Here is an 18,493-nt window from a genome sequence, read left to right as displayed (position 1 = left end):
CAGCCCCAGCCCCACAGGAGGAGGAGGAGGAACCACCTTCCCAGCCCCAACTGGGCGAGCTCATGGCCTCCCACATCACCCCCACCTCCGTCCAGCTCAACTGGACCGTCCCCGAGGGCACCTTTGACTCCTTCACGGTGCAGTACAAGGATGCACAAGGCCAGCCCCAGGTGCTGCCCATGGATGGCGAGTCCCGCACAGTGACTGTGCCCAACCTGGCTCCATCCCGCCGCTACAAGTTCAACCTGTACGGGGTGTGGGGGCGGAAGCGTCTGGGCCCCATCTCCACCGACGTGGTCACAGGTGAGGGTGGCTGCAGGTGCCATGCATGTCCCATCTGTGCACTGGTTTAGGGGTTGGTCAGGAGCCCTGACAGGGTCCATCCTTGTTGTTTGGGCTGTCTGGGAAATGGGAACTGTTCTTGGGTGCTGAACTGGTGATGGTTGTGGGTGAGTGACAGGAAGGAGAATGGATGGCCGAACGAAAGGTTGGACAGTTGCTTGCTTGGAAGATATTGGTGGATATTTGGATGGTTGGATGGGTGGTTGGAAAGATCTTTGAATGGGAAGGTATTTGGACCAATGGAGGGAAGCACGGAAGGTTGGATGAATAACTGGAAGATTAAATGAATGTATGGGTGGTTGGATGGGCTGATTCATGGATCTATGGTTGCATGGATGGATAGATGTGCTGGAATGATGGTTGATTGGATGGAAGAAAGCCTGTCTGTCTGGAGAAATTGGTGGGTGGCTGGATGTTTGGATGGATGGAGAGACAGACTGGTGTCTGGTTGGCTGAGTGGAGTGAGCAAGGGATGGAAAAATGGAGGGATGAGTGGTTGTGTGGACAAACAGGTGGAAGAATGGGAGGATGGTTGGGTGGCAGATGGGTGAGTTGGTTGATGGGTGGCTGATTAGAGAGATGGATGGATGGGCAGATGGGTGGATGGATAGGTTGGTGGATGTTTGGGGAAGTGACAGAGGGAGGGGTGATGAGCTGAATGCATGGAGGTATGGAGCGATGTCTGGGTGGGTAAATTGATGGGCTGATAGATGGTTGGAGGGACGGATGGGTGGATTTTTATCCCCACTGTGCATCTCTTTTGCATTGTGCCCTCTCCATTGCAGCCCCAGTCCCACCGGAGGAGGAGGAGGAACCAGCATCCCAGCCCCAACTGGGCGAGCTCACGGCCTCCCACGTCACACCCACCTCCGTCCAGCTCGACTGGACCGTCCCCGAGGGCACCTTTGACTCCTTCACGGTGCAGTACAAGGATGCGCAAGGCCAGCCCCAGGTGCTGCCCGTGGATGGCGAGTCCCACACGGCGACTGTGCCTGACCTGGCTCCATCCCGCCGCTACAAGTTCAACCTGTACGGGGTGTGGGGGCGGAAGCGTCTGGGCCCCATCTCCACTGATGCCGTCACAGGTGAGGGTGGCTGCAGGCATCGTTCCTGTCCCCTCTGGGCCTTTGGTTAGCAGTGGGGCAAGAGTGTGGTCATGGCCCCTCCTGGTCCATTTGGGCTATTGGGGAAATGGGAAGAGGTCCTGGGTGCTGAATTGTGTAGGCTGGAGGGATGGGTGGATGGAAGGTTGGAGGGTTGGATGGGTGGTTTGATGAAGGGATTGATGGATGGATGGATGGGTGATTGTACAGGTGCTCAAAGAGCAGAATGAAAGGGAGCATGGGTGGATATTTGGGTGGTTTGATTTATGGCGAAAGTTGACATGGATGGATGGGTGAAGAGCTGGACAGGAGGATGGTTACATGAGCAGATGGATGGTTAATTGGATGGACGGATGGGTGGATTTTTATCCCCACTGTACATCCCTTCTGCACTGTGCCCTCTGCGTTGCAGCCCCAGCCCCACAGGAGGAGGAGGAGGAACCACCTTCCCAGCCCCAACTGGGCGAGCTCATGGCCTCCCACATCACCCCCACCTCCGTCCAGCTCGACTGGACCGTCCCCGAGGGCACCTTTGACTCCTTCACGGTGCAGTACAAGGATGCACAAGGCCAGCCCCAGGTGCTGCCCATGGATGGCGAGTCCCGCACAGTGACTGTGCCCAACCTGGCTCCATCCCGCCACTACAAGTTCAACCTGTACGGGGTGTGGGGGCGGAAGCGTCTGGGCCCCATCTCCACCGACGTGGTCACAGGTGAGGGTGGCTGCAGGTGCCATGCATGTCCCATCTGTGCACTGGTTTAGGGGTTGGTCAGGAGCCCTGACAGGGTCCATCCTTGTTGTTTGGGCTGTCTGGGAAATGGGAACTGTTCTTGGGTGCTGAACTGGTGATGGTTGTGGGTGAGTGACAGGAAGGAGAATGGATGGCCGAACGAAAGGTTGGACAGTTGCTTGCTTGGAAGATATTGGTGGATATTTGGATGGTTGGATGGTTGGATGGGTGGTTGGAAAGATCTTTGAATGGGAAGGTATTTGGACCAATGGAGGGAAGCACGGAAGGTTGGATGAATAACTGGAAGATTAAATGAATGTATGGGTGGTTGGATGGGCTGATTCATGGATCTATGGTTGCATGGATGGATAGATGTGCTGGAATGATGGTTGATTGGATGGAAGAAAGCCTGTCTGTCTGGAGAAATTGGTGGGTGGCTGGATGTTTGGATGGATGGAGAGACAGACTGGTGTCTGGTTGGCTGAGTGGAGTGAGCAAGGGATGGAAAAATGGAGGGATGAGTGGTTGTGTGGACAAACAGGTGGAAGAATGGGAGGATGGTTGGGTGGCAGATGGGTGAGTTGGTTGATGGGTGGCTGATTAGAGAGATGGATGGATGGGCAGATGGGTGGATGGATAGGTTGGTGGATGTTTGGGGAAGTGACAGAGGGAGGGGTGATGAGCTGAATGCATGGAGGTATGGAGCGATGTCTGGGTGGGTAAATTGATGGGCTGATAGATGGTTGGAGGGACGGATGGGTGGATTTTTATCCCCACTGTGCATCTCTTTTGCATTGTGCCCTCTCCATTGCAGCCCCAGTCCCACCGGAGGAGGAGAAGGAACCAGCATCCCAGCCCCAACTGGGCGAGCTCACGGCCTCCCACGTCACACCCACCTCCGTCCAGCTCGACTGGACCGTCCCCGAGGGCACCTTTGACTCCTTCACGGTGCAGTACAAGGATGCGCAAGGCCAGCCCCAGGTGCTGCCCGTGGATGGCGAGTCCCACACGGCGACTGTGCCTGACCTGGCTCCATCCCGCCGCTACAAGTTCAACCTGTACGGGGTGTGGGGGCGGAAGCGTCTGGGCCCCATCTCCACTGATGCCGTCACAGGTGAGGGTGGCTGCAGGCATCGTTCCTGTCCCCTCTGGGCCTTTGGTTAGCAGTGGGGCAAGAGTGTGGTCATGGCCCCTCCTGGTCCATTTGGGCTATTGGGGAAATGGGAAGAGGTCCTGGGTGCTGAATTGTGTAGGCTGGAGGGATGGGTGGATGGAAGGTTGGAGGGTTGGATGGGTGGTTTGATGAAGGGATTGATGGATGGATGGATGGGTGATTGTACAGGTGCTCAAAGAGCAGAATGAAAGGGCGCATGGGTGGATATTTGGGTGGTTTAATTTATGGTGAAAGTTGACATGGATGGATGGGTGAAGAGCTGGACAGGAGGATGGTTACATGAGCAGATGGATGGTTAATTGGATGGACGGATGGGTGGATTTTTATCCCCACTGTACATCCCTTCTGCACTGTGCCCTCTGCGTTGCAGCCCCAGCCCCACAGGAGGAGGAGGAGGAACCACCTTCCCAGCCCCAACTGGGCGAGCTCATGGCCTCCCACATCACCCCCACCTCCGTCCAGCTCAACTGGACCATCCCCGAGGGCACCTTTGACTCCTTCACGGTGCAGTACAAGGATGCGCAAGGCCAGCCCCAGGTGCTGCCCATGGATGGTGGGTCCCGCACAGTGATCGTGCCTGACCTGGTGCCGTCCCACCGCTACAAGTTCAACCTGTACGGGGTGTGGGGGCGGAAGCGTCTGGGCCCCATCTCCACTGACGCAGTCACAGGTGAGGGTGGCTGCAGGCATCATTTCTGTCCCCTCTGTGCATTCATTTTGGAGTGGGTCAGGACCCTGGCAGGGTCCATCCTTGTCCATTTGGGCTGTCTGAGAAATGGGAACAGATCTTGGGTGCTGAATTGGTGATGGCCATGGGCGCATACAAGGATGGAAGGATGGAGAGAGGAATAGATGGATGGGTAGTTGCATGAAAGATATGATGGCTGGGTGGCTGAGGGGCTAGTAGATGGAAAGAAAGCTGAATGGAGGTTTGGTCCCTTGGGCGGATCATTGGATGGATGTTTTGATTCATGTATGGATGGTTGGAAAGATGGTTGGATGGGGAGATGTTGAAATGGATGGATGGAAGCATGGATGGATGGATCAATAATTGGATGGTTAAATGAATGTATGGGTTGTTTGAGTCCTGGATTCATGGATCCATGTCCTGATGGATGGAAAAAGGTGATTGGAAGGCTGGATGGTTGGATGGAAGGAAGCCTGTCTGGCTGGATGGCTAGTAGATCGATGGATGGATGGATGGATGGATGGACAGACAGACTGGTTGCTTACTGGCTGAGTGGAGTGTCAACCAGATGGATGAGGATGGAGGGGTGAGTGGCTGTCTGGACAAAGGGCTGGAGGAATGAAAAAATGGATGGGCAGACAGATCATTGAGTTGGTTGATGGGTGGATGCTTAGGTGGCTGGCTGGCTGGCTGAGGGGAAGGGTGTATGGATGGACTCATGTATGGACAGGTAAGTGGATGGATGGACAGGTAGGTCAACGTCCACATCGCGGTTTACCCTGCTCTGTGTCCTCTCCGTTGCAGCCCCAGCCCCACAAGAGGAGAAGGAACCAGCATCCCAGCCCCAACTGGGCGAGCTCACGGCCTCCCACGTCACCCCCGCCTCTGTCCAGCTCGACTGGACCGTCCCCGAGGGCACCTTTGACTCCTTCACGGTGCAGTACAAGGATGCGCAAGGCCAGCCCCAGGTGCTGCCCGTGGATGGTGGGTCCCACATGGTGACTGTGCCTGACCTGGCACCGTCCCGCCGCTACAAGTTCAACCTGTACGGGGTGTGGGGGCGGAAGCGTCTGGGCCCCATCTCCACCGACGCCGTCACAGGTGAGGGTGGCTGCAGGCATCATTTCTGTCCCCTCTGTGCATTCATTTTGGAGTGGGTCAGGACCCTGGCAGGGTCCATCCTTGTCCATTTGGGCCATCTGAGGAACAGGAACAGCTCCTGGCCCCTGAATTGGTCATGGGTGCATGCAAGGGTGGGGGGATGGAGGGAGGAATAGATGGATGGATGGTTGTATGAAAGGTTGGGTGGCTGGATGGATGGGTGTCATGTTGGCTGGCTGGGCAGTAGATGGAAAGATAGCTGGATAAAAAAGCTGGCTGGATGGGTGGCTGGTTGATCGGATGCCTGGATGGGTTTTTGGATGGTTGGATGGATGGTTGGAAAGATGGTTGGATGGGAAGATGTTTTAATGGCTGAATGGAAGTACAGATGCTTGGATGAACAATTGGATGGTTAAATGTTTGTATGGATGGTCAGATGCCTGGATTCATGGATCCATGGCCTGATGAATGAATGGATGGATGTGCTTGGAGAGGTGGGTGATGGGATGGAAGGAAGCCTGGCTGTCTGGCTGGACAGATGGATGGATGGAGAGACAAACTGGTGGCTGGCTGGCTGAGTGGAATGACAACCGGCTAAATGGATGGATGAGCAGTCGTATGGCCAAATGGCTGAAGGAACGGGAGAATGGATGGGTGCATATGTGGGTGAGTGGTGGTGGATGAGCAACTGATGGTGGATGAGATGGATGAACACATGGTCAGATGGTTGGACGGATGACTAGCTGGATGTGTGGCTGTCTGTCCCTGGTATGCCCACCAATTGACGATGGATGGAAGGGCGGGTGCATGCAATATTGGAGGGTTGGTTGGGTGTTGGACTGGATGCGTGGGTAGATAGATGGATGTATCAGTGGTTGATGCGTTTTTTGGCCAGTTGGGTGAGGGATGTATAGGATGGAAAGATGGCTGAATGGATGGATAATTTAATGGTTGGTTGGAGGGATGGATTCAAGAACTGATGGATGGAAATTGATGGATGGATGGATGACTGTGGTTGGCTGGATGATTAGCTGTTTTGCTGATTGGATGGTTTGTCAATTGTATGGTTGGATGAAAGGGTGGGTGGTTATAGGGTTGCATGGATAGATGGATGGTTGATAGCTGGATAAATGAATCCATTCAAGGCCTGATGGATGGAGAAAAGTGCATGGCAAAATGGGTTCTTGGATGAATGGATAGATGGATGGATGGACAGATAGAGAAATGGATGGATTGATGAATCAACTAACAAGCTCATAGATAAGTAGATCTATGAAAGGATGAGTGAACAAAAATCTGGATTAAGGGATATATAGCTGGCTACTAGGATGGATGGTTGGGTGAGCTGACTGATGATTGGATGATTAGATGGATGACTGCATGGATAGTGGTGGGTGGAAGGATGGACAAGTGGACGAAATGTATGGTGTAGATGTAGGGTTGGAGGGATGGTTGGCTGTACTGTTTCAAGGCTGGCTGGTGGGCTGGAAGGGTGGTTTCATAGATGGGTGGATGGGGGGACCACCTGATGGATAGATGGATGGAAGCATGGATGGATGGATGGACAACCGGGTAGATGGTTGAACGTGTGGTTGGGTGGGTGGATGTGAGTTGAATGAGTTGACTGGTGGGTGGATGATTAAATAGGTGAACAGACGGATGGATTGATGGCTGGCTGGCTGAGAGGATGTCTGTCCCCAGTGTGCCCTGCACTGTGCCCTCTCCTTTGCAGCCCCAGCCCCACCGGAAGAGGAGGAACTGCCGTCCCAGCCCCGCCTGGGGGAGGTCACAGCCTCCCACATCACCTCCAGCTCCATCCAGCTTGACTGGACTGTCCTCGAGGGCAGCTTTGACTTCTTCACAGTGCAGTACAAGGATGCACAAGGCCAGCCCCAGGTGCTGCGCGTGGATGGTAGGTCCCGCACGGTGACCATGCCCAAACTGGTTCCAGCCCGCCACTACAAGTTCAACCTGTACGGGATCTGGCAGCAGAAACGTGTTGGTCTTATTTCCACCGATGCAGTCACAGGTAAGAGTAGCTGTGGGCACCATCCCTGTCCTCTCTGTGCTCTGGTTTTAGAGTTGGGCAGGAGCCTGGGCAGGGCCCATCCTGGACTCCTCGGGCCTTCTGGGAAATGGGAGCAGGTCTTGGGCATCAACTGGAGGATAGACAAAGAGCTGGGTACATGCAAGTTCAGAGGGATGGATGGATGATGGGATGGTTGGATGGAGGTATGATTGGATGGATGGATGGATGGATGGATGATTGGTTGTTTTGAGGGATGGATGGAGGGATAATTGGATGTTTGGATGGATAATTAGATGGATGGATGGAGTGTGGAATTAAGCGATGGAGAAAGGTGGATGGAGAAATGGGTGACTGGGTGGACAGAAGCATGGATGGACTTGACCAGTGTTTGGAGTGATGTCTGGGGGATGAATGAATGGTTTGATGGGCACGTGGTCAAATGCATGGATAGATTCATAGCCTGATGGACGGAAAAGGTTAATGGAAAGATGTGGGATTGGGTGGCTGGAAGAGTGGATGGATGGATGGAGAAATGGCTGGCTGGCTGGTTGGATGGATGCATAAACTGATGGATGAGTGAGTGGATGAATGAATGGTTGGGTGGAGAAATACCAGATGTAATGGGCGGAAGGTTGGGTGGATTGGTGGATGGACAGACAAATGGATAGCTGGATGGATGGATAAATGTATGAATTCATAGACAGATGGACTGATGGATGCGTGGATTAAAAATTGTATGATTAATGGTTGGATGGATGCTGGGATGAATGGATAAAGGAATTGTTGGATGGAGTCACACAGTGATGGATGGAAAATGGTGCATGGAGAGCTGGGTGACTGGATGGGTGGAAGCCTGGAGGGACAAAGGGCAGATTTGACTGTGTGGTTGGGCGGGTGGATGGACAGGTGGATAGCTGGCTGTGTGGCTGGCTGCATGGATGTATGTCCCCAGTGTGCCCTGCATTGTGCTGTCTCCATTGCAGACCCAGCCCCACAGGAGCAGGAACCGCCATCCCGGCCCCAACTAGGCGAGCTCACGGCCTCCCACGTCACACCCACCTCCATCCAGCTCAACTGGACCGTCCCCGAGGGCACCTTTGACTCCTTCACGGTGCAGTACAAGGATGCACAAGGCCAGCCCCAGGTGCTGCCCATGGATGGCGGGTCCCGCACGGTGACCGTGACTGACCTGGCTCCATCCCACCGCTACAAGTTCAACCTGTACGGGGTGTGGGGGCGGAAGCGTCTGGGCCCCATCTCCACTGATGCCATCACAGGTGAGGGTGGCTGCGGGCATCGTCCCTGTCCTCTCTGTGCACTGGTTTTGGAGTGAGGCAGGAACCTGGACAGGGCCAAGCTTGGGCCATCTGAGAAATGGGAATAGCTCTTGGGTGCAGATGTGGGGATGGATGGAGGGATGGGTGTGTGCAAGGTTGGAGGGCTGGGGGCATGGATGCATGGTTGAACTGATGAAAGGATGGAAAGAGGACTGGTTGGATGAGTGTGTGGCTGTTTGGGTGACTGGATGGATGGATAGATGGATGGATGGATGGTCGGTTGGATGCTTGGATGAGTGTGTGGCTGGTTCACTGATTGCATGGTTTAATGGATGCATGGTTGGGTGGAGGAATGGAAGGATGGATGGATGCTTGCATTGCTAACCAAATGAAAGAATGCATGGATTGATTGGCTGGCTGAAGGAATCAAGGAAGGCTTAGATGGCTGGATAGTTCAATAGAGGGATGGATTCAAGGCCTGATGGATAGAAAAAGGTTCATGGAACAAGGGGTTATTTGATGGATGAATGGATGGAGTAGTGGACAAGAAATGGATGGGTAAATGGATGGAGGGAAGGATGGGTAGAGAATCAGCTGGATTACTGGGAGGGTGATGGGTGGGCAGATGATTAGATGGATGGACAGCAGGTTGAGTGGAAGGTTGTTTGATTTGATAGCAGGGTGGATGGTTAGATGGATGGATGGATGGGCAGATTGACAAGTAGGACGTTGTGCTGTGTTGCAGCCCAAGCTGCAGCCCTGCTGAAGGAGGAACCAGCATCCCAACCCCAACTGGGCGGGCTGACGGCATCCCATGTCACACCTAACTCCGTCCAGCTTGACTGGACTGTCCCCAAGGGCACCTTTGACTCCTTCACGGTGCAGTACAAGGATGTGCAAGGCCAGCCCCAAGTGCTGCCCATGGACGGTGGGTCCCGCACAGTGACTGTGCCCGACCTGGTGCCGTCCCACCGCTACAAGTTCAACCTGTACGGGGTGTGGGGGCGGAAGCGTCTGGGCCCCATCGCCACCGATGCTGTCACAGGTGAGGGTGGCTGCAGGCACTGACTCGGTCTCTTCTGGGCCCTGGGTTTGACTCAGGGCAGGAGCAGGTCTTGGGTGCTGACTTGGGGATGGATGGAGGGATCGACACATGCAAGGTTGGATGGATGGATTGATGGATGTGTGTCTGGTTGCATGGCTGGATGATGGATTACTTGGATGGATGGATGGATGGATAGATGGATGGAAGGATGGGTGGGTGGGTGGCTGACCCCAACGGGCCCTGCACTGTGTCTTCTCCTTTGCAGCCCTGGCTCCATCAGAGGAGGAACAACCATCCCAGCCCCAACTGGGCGAGCTCACGGCCTCCCACGTCACACCCACCTCCGTCCAGCTCGACTGGACCGTCCCCGAGGGCACCTTTGACTCCTTCACGGTGCAGTACAAGGATGCACAAGGCCAGCCCCAGGTGCTGCCCGTGGATGGTGGGTCCCACACAGTGACTGTGCCTGATCTGGCTCCATCCCGCCGCTACAAGTTCAACCTGTACGGGGTGTGGGGGCGGAAGCGTCTGGGCCCCATCTCCACCGATGCTGTCACAGGTGAGGGTGGCTGCAGGCACCGGCTCGGTCTCTTCTGGGCCCTGGGTTTGACTCAGGGCAGGAGCAGGTCTTGGGTGCTGACTTGGGGATGGATGGAGGGATCGGCACATGCAAGGTTGGATGGATGGATTGATGGATGTGTGTCTGGTTGCATGGCTGGATGATGGATTGCTTGGATGGATGGAAGGATGGATGGAAGGATGGATGGAAGGATGGATAGATGGATGGGTAGTTGTATGATTGAATGGATGGATGGAATCAAGGACTAAGAGGTGCAAAAAGATTCCTTGGAGAAATGGACAATTGGATGGCTGGAATTAGGGATGGATGAGTGGACCAATGGTTGGATGACCGGATGGGTAGATAGTTGGGTGGAGAGATAAGGAGATGAATGGATGGGTGAAAGGATGGACTGTGAAGTGGATGGATAAATAGATGCAGGAATGGATGTGTGGACAAAAGCTGGTTTAATGGGAGCATGGCTGCATGGATAAATGCATGCATGGATGGATGGTTGAAGAATGGATGGACAAACAGCTGAATGCTTAAACAGACTGATGAATGGAGGAATGACTTGATTGATGAACAGATGGATACATGGGTGGCTGGTCAGGTTGGCAAATGGGCTTGGGTAAAGATTGGGTAAATGGACGCTGGGATGAATGGATGGTTGGATGGAGAATTGAACTGCTTGGATGGATGGAGAGAGGGAGGGAGGAATTCACGCAGTGACGGATGGAAAACAGTGCATGGAGAAATGAGTGACTGGATGGATGGAAGCCTGGAGGGATGAATGGACAAAGGGATAGATGGATGGATTGCTGTGTGGATGGTTGGGTGAGTTGATTGATAGGTGGATGATTAGGTAAACAAATGGATAGCTGGATGGAAGGATGAGTGGGTGGCTGTCTGTCCCCAACACGCCCTCAATTGTGCCCTCTCTGTTGCAGCCCCTGCTCCATCAGGGATGAAAGCATCACCCCAGGCCCAACTGGGTGAGCTCACGGCCTCCCACGTCACACCCACCTCCGTCCAGCTCAACTGGACTGTCCCTGAGGGCACCTTTGACTCCTTCACGGTGCAGTACAAGGATGCGCAAGGCCAGCCCCAAGTGCTGCCCGTGGATGGTGGGTCCCGCACAGTGACCGTGCCTGACCTGGTGCCGTCCCACCGCTACAAGTTCAACCTGTACGCGGTGTGGGGGCGGAAGCGTCTGGGCCCCATCTCCACCGATGCGGTCACAGGTGAGGGTGGCTGCAGGCACTGACTCGGTCCCTTCTGGGCCCTGGGTTTGACTCAGGGCAGGAGCTTGGGCAGGGGAAGAGGTCTTGGGTGCTGACATGGGGATGGATGGAGGGATGGGTGCATGCAAGGTTTGATGGGTGGACAACTGGCTGGCTGGCTGGTTGGCTGGCTAGCTGGATGTGTGCCTGGTTGCATGGCTGGATGATGGATTACTTGGATGGATGAACGGATGGATGGATAGATGTAAGGATGGGTGGGTGGCTGTCTGTCCCCAACACGCCCTCAATTGTGACCTCTCTGTTGCAGCCCTGCCCCCACGGGAGGAGGAACAACCATCCCAGCCCCAACTGGGCGAGCTCACGGCCTCCCACGTCACACCCACCTCCATCCAGCTCGACTGGACCGTCCCCGAGGGCACCTTTGACTCCTTCACGGTGCAGTACAAGGATGCGCAAGGCCAGCCCCAGGTGCTGCCCGTGGATGGTGGGTCCCGCACAGTGACCGTGCCTGATCTGGCTCCATCCCACCGCTACAAGTTCAACCTGTACGGGGTGTGGGGGCGGAAACGTCTGGGCCCCATCTCCACCGACGCTGTCGCAGGTGAGGGTGGCTGCGGGCACCAACTCGGTGCCTTCTGAGCCCTTGGCCCAAGCTGCTGCCCTGAGTTTGCAGGTCTTGGGTCTTGGTGCTGACTTGGGGATGGATGGAGGGATGGGCGCATGCAAGGTTGGAGAAATGGATGGATGATGGCCTGGCTGGCTGGCTGCATGAGGGATTGCTTGGTCAGATGGAAGGATGGATGCATGGATGGAAATTGTGTGTTTGGATGGACAGATGGAATCAAGGACTAAGGTGCAAAAAGGTGCATGGAGAAATGGGCAATAGGATGGCTGGAGCTATGAATGGATGAGTGGACTGATGGTTGTACAGCCGGTAGACATACAGTTGGGTGGAGAGATAAAGAGATGGATGGATGGGTGAAAGAATGGACTGTGAGATGGATGGATAAATAGATGCAGGAATGGATGTGTGGACAAAAGCTGGTCTAATGGGAGTGTGGCTGCATGGATGGATGGATGCATGGATGGACAGATGATTGGTTGGGTGGAAGGATGGACAGATAGGTGAATGATTACATAGACGTATGGATGGACAGATGGTTGAGTGGAAGGATAGATGAACAAACGGCTGGATGCTTAAACAGACTGATGAATGGAGGAATGATTTGATTGATGAACAGGTGGATAAACGGGTAGATGGTTGGGTTGGCAAGTGGCATAAAGATTGGGTGGATGGATGCTGGGATGGTTGGATGGAGAATCGAACTGTTTGGATGGATGGAGGGAGGGGGGAAGGAATTCATGGAGAGATGGAAAACAGTGCATGGAGAAATGGGTGATTGGATGGATGGAAACCTGGAGGGATGAATGGACAAACAGATGGATGGATGGATTCCTGTGTGGATGGTTGGGTGAGATGATTAGATAATGAATGTATGAACGGATGGATGGATGGATGGATGGATAGCTGGATGGAAGGACGGGTGGTGGGTGGGTGGCTGACCCCAACGGGCCCTGCACTGTGTCTTCTCCTTTGCAGCCCTGGCTCCATCAGAGGAGGAACAACCATCCCAGCCCCAACTGGGCGAGCTCACGGCCTCCCACGTCACACCCACCTCCGTCCAGCTCAACTGGACCGTCCCCGAGGGCACCTTTGACTCCTTCACGGTGCAGTACAAGGATGCACAAGGCCAGCCCCAGGTGCTGCCCGTGGATGGTGGGTCCCACACGGTGACCGTGCCTGAGCTGGTCCCATCCCACCTCTACAAGTTCAACCTGTACGGGGTGTGGGGGCAGAAACGTCTGGGCCCCATCTCCACCAACGTGGTCACAGGTGAGGGTGGCTGTGGGTCCCTGTTATCTCCATGTCCCTTGGTGGGTGCCCAACATCTCCATTTCCCCTGGTCCCTCTTGCCTGTGGGGTCTCTGATGTCTCCATGCCCCCAGGCAGTCCCTGCTGTGTCTAAGGGGCTCTATGGGGCAGCCTTTGGCATCTCTAGGGTGCTGTGGCGTCTGTGGGGTGCTGTTTGTGTATGGGGTGTCTAGGGCTCTAAGATCCATAGGGGGGCACTGCGAGAGTTTTGAGGGTGCTATGGGGTCTATGCGGCACTCTGGAGTCTATGGGGGTGTCTGCAGGGGTCTATGGGGAGGGGTCTATGGGCTCTGTATGGAGTCTATAGGTCTATGGGCTCTGTGGGGGCCTATTGGGCATGATGGGGTCTGTGGAGTGCTATGGGGTCCAGTGGGGGTCTATAGGGTCCGTGGGGGACTATTGAGCACTATGGGGCCCTGTGGGGTTTCGTAGTGTCTATGAGTCTATGGGGGAATCTTTGGGGGTTTGTGAGGGGTCTATGGGGTCTGTGGGGGTCTATGGCGCTCTATGGGGTGCTGTGGGGTCTGTTGGGGGAGTTTACGGGGATCTGTGGGATGTTATGCAGTCTATGGGATCTATAGGGGTTCTGTGGGGTCTATGAGTCTATGGGCACTATAGGGCCTATGGAGGTCTGTGGGGTCTATGGGGCACTATCTATGGGGCACTATAGAGTCTATGGGGGGAGTTTATGGAGATCTATGGGATGTTGTGGAGCCTATAGGGCCATATGGGATCTATGGGGGATCTGTGGGGTCTGTGGGGTCTATGGGGAGTCTATGGGGTCTATGGGGCACTATAGGGTCTATGGAGTCTCTGGCATCTGTGGGGCACTGCAGGGTCTCTGAGTGCTCTGTGGAAGGGTCTGGGGGTCTCTGGGGGGGGTGAGGCAGGACCCCCCGACCCACACGAGCACCCCCCCACCCCCCAGATCCAGCAGCCCCACGGGGGCTCCGGGTGGAGGTGGTGACGCCCCGAAGCGCCCGGCTGCACTGGGACCCCCCCAGCGACCCCCCCGATGGCTACCTCCTCTCCTACGGCCCCCCCAGTGGTGACCCCCAGGTACCCCCAAACCCGACCCCTGACCCACTCCCCGAATACCCAATCCCCCCCAAACCTGACCCCCCCCAATTCCCCCAAAGCCCAGGGACCCCAATACCACCTAATGACACCCCAGTACCCCCCAGGGACCCCAATACCACCTAATGACACCCCAGTACCCCCCTGGGCACCCCAATATCCCCCAATGGCACCTCGATATCCCCTTGGGCACCCCAATACCCCCCTGGGGACCCCAATGACACTCCATTACCCCCCTGGGCACCCCAATATCCCCCTTGGGACCCCAGTGACACCCCATTACCCCCCTTGGGCACCCCGATATCCCCCTGGGGGCCCCAGTGACACCCCAATATCCCCCTGGGCACCCCAATATCCCCCTGGGGACCCCAGTGACACCCCAATATCTCCCTGGGCACCCCAACACCCCTCCCGGGGACCCCTGTGACACCCTGCCATCCCCCCAGATGCTGCGGCTGCCCCCCGGGGTGGCGACCCACGAGCTGGTGGGGCTGGAGCCGGCCGGGCGCTACCGGGTGCAGCTGTGGGCCCTGAGTGGGGGGCAGCCCAGCGCCCCCCTGGAGGCTGCCTTCGCCACCCGTGAGCCGGACGCCTGGGCTCCGGGGCAGGGGAGGGGGGGGAAGCCTGGGTCCCTCTGCGGGTTGGGGGGCACCCAGACACCTGGGTCCCTTGGTGGGAGATGAGGAGCCACCCGGACACCTGGGTCCCTATGAGGTGGGGGGCACCTGGACGCCTGGGCCCCTTGGTGAGGGACAAGGGCACCCGGATGCTTGGGTCCCAGGGGGGCAATGAGGGCCCCAGGGGGGCAGTTGGGGGGGTCTCTGGGGGGGTGTAGGGGGGGCCCAGGGGGCCAATAGGGGTCCCTGGGGGATCCCTGGGGGGCAATAGGGATCCCAGGGGGGCAATTGAGGGGTCCTGGGGAGGCAATGGGGGTCCCAACAGGGCAATGAGGGTCTTGGGGGGGCAACTGGGGGGGGGCCCTAGGGGGGGGTGTAGGGAGGTTCCTGGGGGGCAATAGGGGTCCCAGGGGGGCAATTGGAGGGATCCCTTGGTGGGGGAGTCCAGACACCTGGGCCCCTGAGGGTGGAGGCTGGCGGGGCAAGGGCAGGGACGCCTGGGCTCCCCAGATGCCTGGGCCCCCAAGGGTGGAGGCTGGGGGTGGGGGGGCTCCCGGATGCCTGGGCCTGGGGTGCCAAGGCACGCGGTGCCCCCAGCGGCCCTGCCCATCCCGTACCCCCGGGACTGTGCCGAGGAGCAGCTCAACGGTCCGGGGCCTTCGCGCGAGACCCTCGTCTTCCTCGACGGACGCCCCGAGCGGCCCCTGCGCGTGTTCTGCGACATGGAGACTGATGGTGGCGGCTGGCTGGTGCGGCTGGGGCGGGGGGGCCGGGGGAGAGCATGGGGGGTGCTGGGGCAATAGAGGTCCCAGGGGCAATTAGGGATCCTGGGGGGCAACAGGGGTCCCTGGGGGGGGGTGTTGGGAGGTTCCTGGGGGTTCTGGGGGTGTCTTGGGGGGCAAGAGGGGTCCCAGGGGGGCAACTGGGGGTCCTGGGGGGGTCCCTGGGGGGCAATAGGGGTCCGGGGGGCAAGGAGGGTCCCAGAGGGGGTAATTGGGGGGGGTCCCTGGGGAGTGTAGGGCAGGTCCCAGTGGGGCAATGGGGGCTCCTGGGGGTCCGAGGGGGTCCCTGGGGTGGGGGCAATAGGGGTCCCAGGGGGACAATTCAGGGGGGGTCCCTGGGGGGGTGTAGGGAGGTTCCGGGGGTCATGGGGGGGCAATCCGGGGTCCTGGGGGGTCCCTGGGGGTTGCAGGGGGGCTATTGGGGGGGTCCCTGGGGGGCAATAGGGGTCTGGGGGGCAGGGAGGGTCCTGGGGGACAACTTGGGGGGTCCCAGGGGAGCAATAGGGGTCCCAGGGGGGGCTGGGGTCTCTGGGGGACAATGGGGGTCCTGGGGGGTCCCTGGGTGATGGAGGGGGGGATCCCAGGTGTCCTTGGGGAGGGGGGTCCAAGAGGGTTGATCTGGCGGGGGGGGGTTTCAGAGGGGTCCCAGGGGATCATGGGGGGCCCTGTGGGGGGGGGTGATGGGCGATTTTGGGGGGGGAATCACTGACCCCAGCCCCCCCCCCCCCCCAGGTTTTCCAGCGGCGCATGAACGGCCTCACTGACTTCTGGCGGGGCTGGGACGAGTACGCCCGCGGCTTCGGCAACCTCTCCCAGGAGTTCTGGCTTGGTGAGGGCCCAGGCGGCCGTGGGCCCAGGTGGCGGGGGGGGGGGGGGGCAGGCATTGGGGGGGGTGCCCAGCCATCCAAGGGGCCTAGGTGGCTGGGGGGGCCTGGGGAGGGAGCCAGGCGGCTGGGAGGGCTGAGGAGGGACCCAGGTGTCCAGGTGGCCCTGTGAAGGGCCCTGGGTGTCCGAATAGCCCCCAAGGGACCCAGGTGTCCAGGTGGGGTTGGGTGGCCCCTGGGAGAGACCCAGGCGTCTGGGTGGCCTTGGGGAGGCCCCTGGTGCTTCAGTAGCCCTGAGGGACCCAGGCGTCCTGGTGGCCCCTGGGAGGGACCCAGCAGTCCGGGTGACGTCTGGGTGGGTCCCAGGCATCTGGGCGACCTTGGGGAGGCCCCTGGCACCCTGGCAGCCCTAAGGGACCCAGGCGTCCGGGTGGGTCTGGGTGCCACCTAGAAGGCACCCAGGTGTCCACGTGGGTCTGGGTGTCCCCTGGGAGGGACCCAGGCATCCGGGTGGGTCTAGGTGGCCCCTGGGAGGGACCCAGGCATCTGGGTGGGTCTGGGGAGGGTCCCAGGAGTCCGGGTGGCCCCGGGCACCCTGTGGGACCCAGGTGTCCGGGCACAGGCAACGAGGCGCTGCACGCCCTGACCTGGGGGCGCCCCATGGAGCTGCGGGTGGACCTGCGGGTGCCTGGCGAGGCCGCCTTCGCCCGCTACCGTGACTTCGCCGTCGCTGGCCCCGAGGACGACTTCCGCCTCCACCTGGGCACCTACAGCGGCACCGCCGGTGCGGGGACATGGGGGACACAGTGGGAGGGGGCGTCTAGCCCGTGGTGGGGTCTGGGGGGTCCTGGAGGTCCCCAACCCCTGGGGTGGGTCCTGGGTGGCTCTGTCCCATACATATGGGGGTCCTGGAGGTCCCCGTCTCCTAGATACGGGTGTCTGGTGTCCCTGTGATGGAGATATGGGGGTCCTGGAGGTCCCCGTCTCCTAGATATGGGTGTCTGGTGTCCCCGTGATGGAGATATGGGGGTCCTGGAGGTCCCCGTCTCCTAGATATGGGTGTCTGGTGTCCCCGTGATGGAGATATGGGGGTCCTGGAGGTCCCCGTCTCCTAGGTATGGAGGTCTGGTGTCTCCATGATGGAGATATGGGGGTCCTGGAAGTCCCGGTCTCCTAGATATGGGGGTCTGGGGTCGTGGTGGCACTGGTGGCACCGGTGACGCTGGTGGCACCGGTGACGCAGCGGCCTGTCGCAGGGGACGCAATGGGCTACCATGCGGGCAGCCCCTTCTCGACGCGGGACCGGGGCCCCCGGGGACGTTCCCGTCTCTGCGCCGTGTCCTACACAGGCGCCTGGTGGTACCGCAACTGCCACTATGCCAACCTCAATGGGCGCTATGGCATCCCCTGGGACCACCAGGTGCTGCTGGGGCCCTACGGGGGCTATAGGGGGCTGTGGGGGCTATGGGGGACCCTATGGGGGCTATAGGGGCTACGGCATCCCCTGGGACCACCAGGTGCTGCCAGGGTCCTATGGGGGCTATGGGAGCTATAGGGGACCCTATGGGGGCTATAGGGGGTTATGGGGGCTATGGGGTACCCTATGGGGGCTATAGGGACTATGGCATCCCCTGGGACCACCATGTGCCACTGGGACCCTATGGGGGCTATGGGGCCCTATGGGTGCTATAGGAGGCTATTGGGAACCCTATCGGGGTTACAGGTGCTATAGAGGGCTATGGGGGCTATGGGGGACCCTTTGAGGGCTATGGGAGCTATAGGGGGTTATGGGAAACCCTATGGGGGCTATAGGGTCTATGGTGGGCCCATAAGGGCCACAAGGGGGCCTCTGGGGGCTATGGGGGAGTATGGGGAGACCTACGGTGGGGCCTGGGGCAGGCAGTGTCTCAAGGCCCCTATAGAGCCCCTATAGGCGCCCACAGGGCCGGGCTGACGGGGTCCCCACTC

General features: G+C 58.3%; 1 protein-coding gene across 1 annotated transcript in view; it reads left to right on the top strand.

Moving 5' to 3' along the window:
- The window catches only part of LOC112995890 (tenascin-X-like), a 38,034-nt gene that overhangs the window by 19,311 nt on the left and 230 nt on the right, over positions 1 to 18,493 (top strand). Inside the window, exons 22-40 of the mRNA XM_064504437.1 lie at positions 4 to 303; positions 1,128 to 1,427; positions 1,858 to 2,157; positions 2,990 to 3,289; positions 3,720 to 4,019; positions 4,842 to 5,138; positions 6,871 to 7,167; positions 8,151 to 8,444; positions 9,190 to 9,489; positions 9,755 to 10,048; positions 10,999 to 11,292; positions 11,600 to 11,893; positions 12,893 to 13,186; positions 14,154 to 14,284; positions 14,749 to 14,881; positions 15,517 to 15,668; positions 16,434 to 16,530; positions 17,148 to 17,309; positions 17,782 to 17,945. Of these exons, the coding sequence (XP_064360507.1) occupies positions 4 to 303; positions 1,128 to 1,427; positions 1,858 to 2,157; positions 2,990 to 3,289; positions 3,720 to 4,019; positions 4,842 to 5,138; positions 6,871 to 7,167; positions 8,151 to 8,444; positions 9,190 to 9,489; positions 9,755 to 10,048; positions 10,999 to 11,292; positions 11,600 to 11,893; positions 12,893 to 13,186; positions 14,154 to 14,284; positions 14,749 to 14,881; positions 15,517 to 15,668; positions 16,434 to 16,530; positions 17,148 to 17,309; positions 17,782 to 17,945 (4,703 nt within the window). The remainder of the gene's footprint in view (positions 1 to 3; positions 304 to 1,127; positions 1,428 to 1,857; positions 2,158 to 2,989; positions 3,290 to 3,719; positions 4,020 to 4,841; positions 5,139 to 6,870; positions 7,168 to 8,150; positions 8,445 to 9,189; positions 9,490 to 9,754; positions 10,049 to 10,998; positions 11,293 to 11,599; positions 11,894 to 12,892; positions 13,187 to 14,153; positions 14,285 to 14,748; positions 14,882 to 15,516; positions 15,669 to 16,433; positions 16,531 to 17,147; positions 17,310 to 17,781; positions 17,946 to 18,493) is intronic.

The sequence above is a fragment of the Dromaius novaehollandiae genome, unplaced genomic scaffold (assembly GCF_036370855.1).
Source record: "Dromaius novaehollandiae isolate bDroNov1 unplaced genomic scaffold, bDroNov1.hap1 HAP1_SCAFFOLD_33, whole genome shotgun sequence".
In the NCBI taxonomy this organism is placed as follows: domain Eukaryota; kingdom Metazoa; phylum Chordata; class Aves; order Casuariiformes; family Dromaiidae; genus Dromaius; species Dromaius novaehollandiae.
The sequence above is the reverse complement of the archived record's forward strand: the minus strand, read 5'-3'. Positions and strand labels throughout refer to the sequence as shown.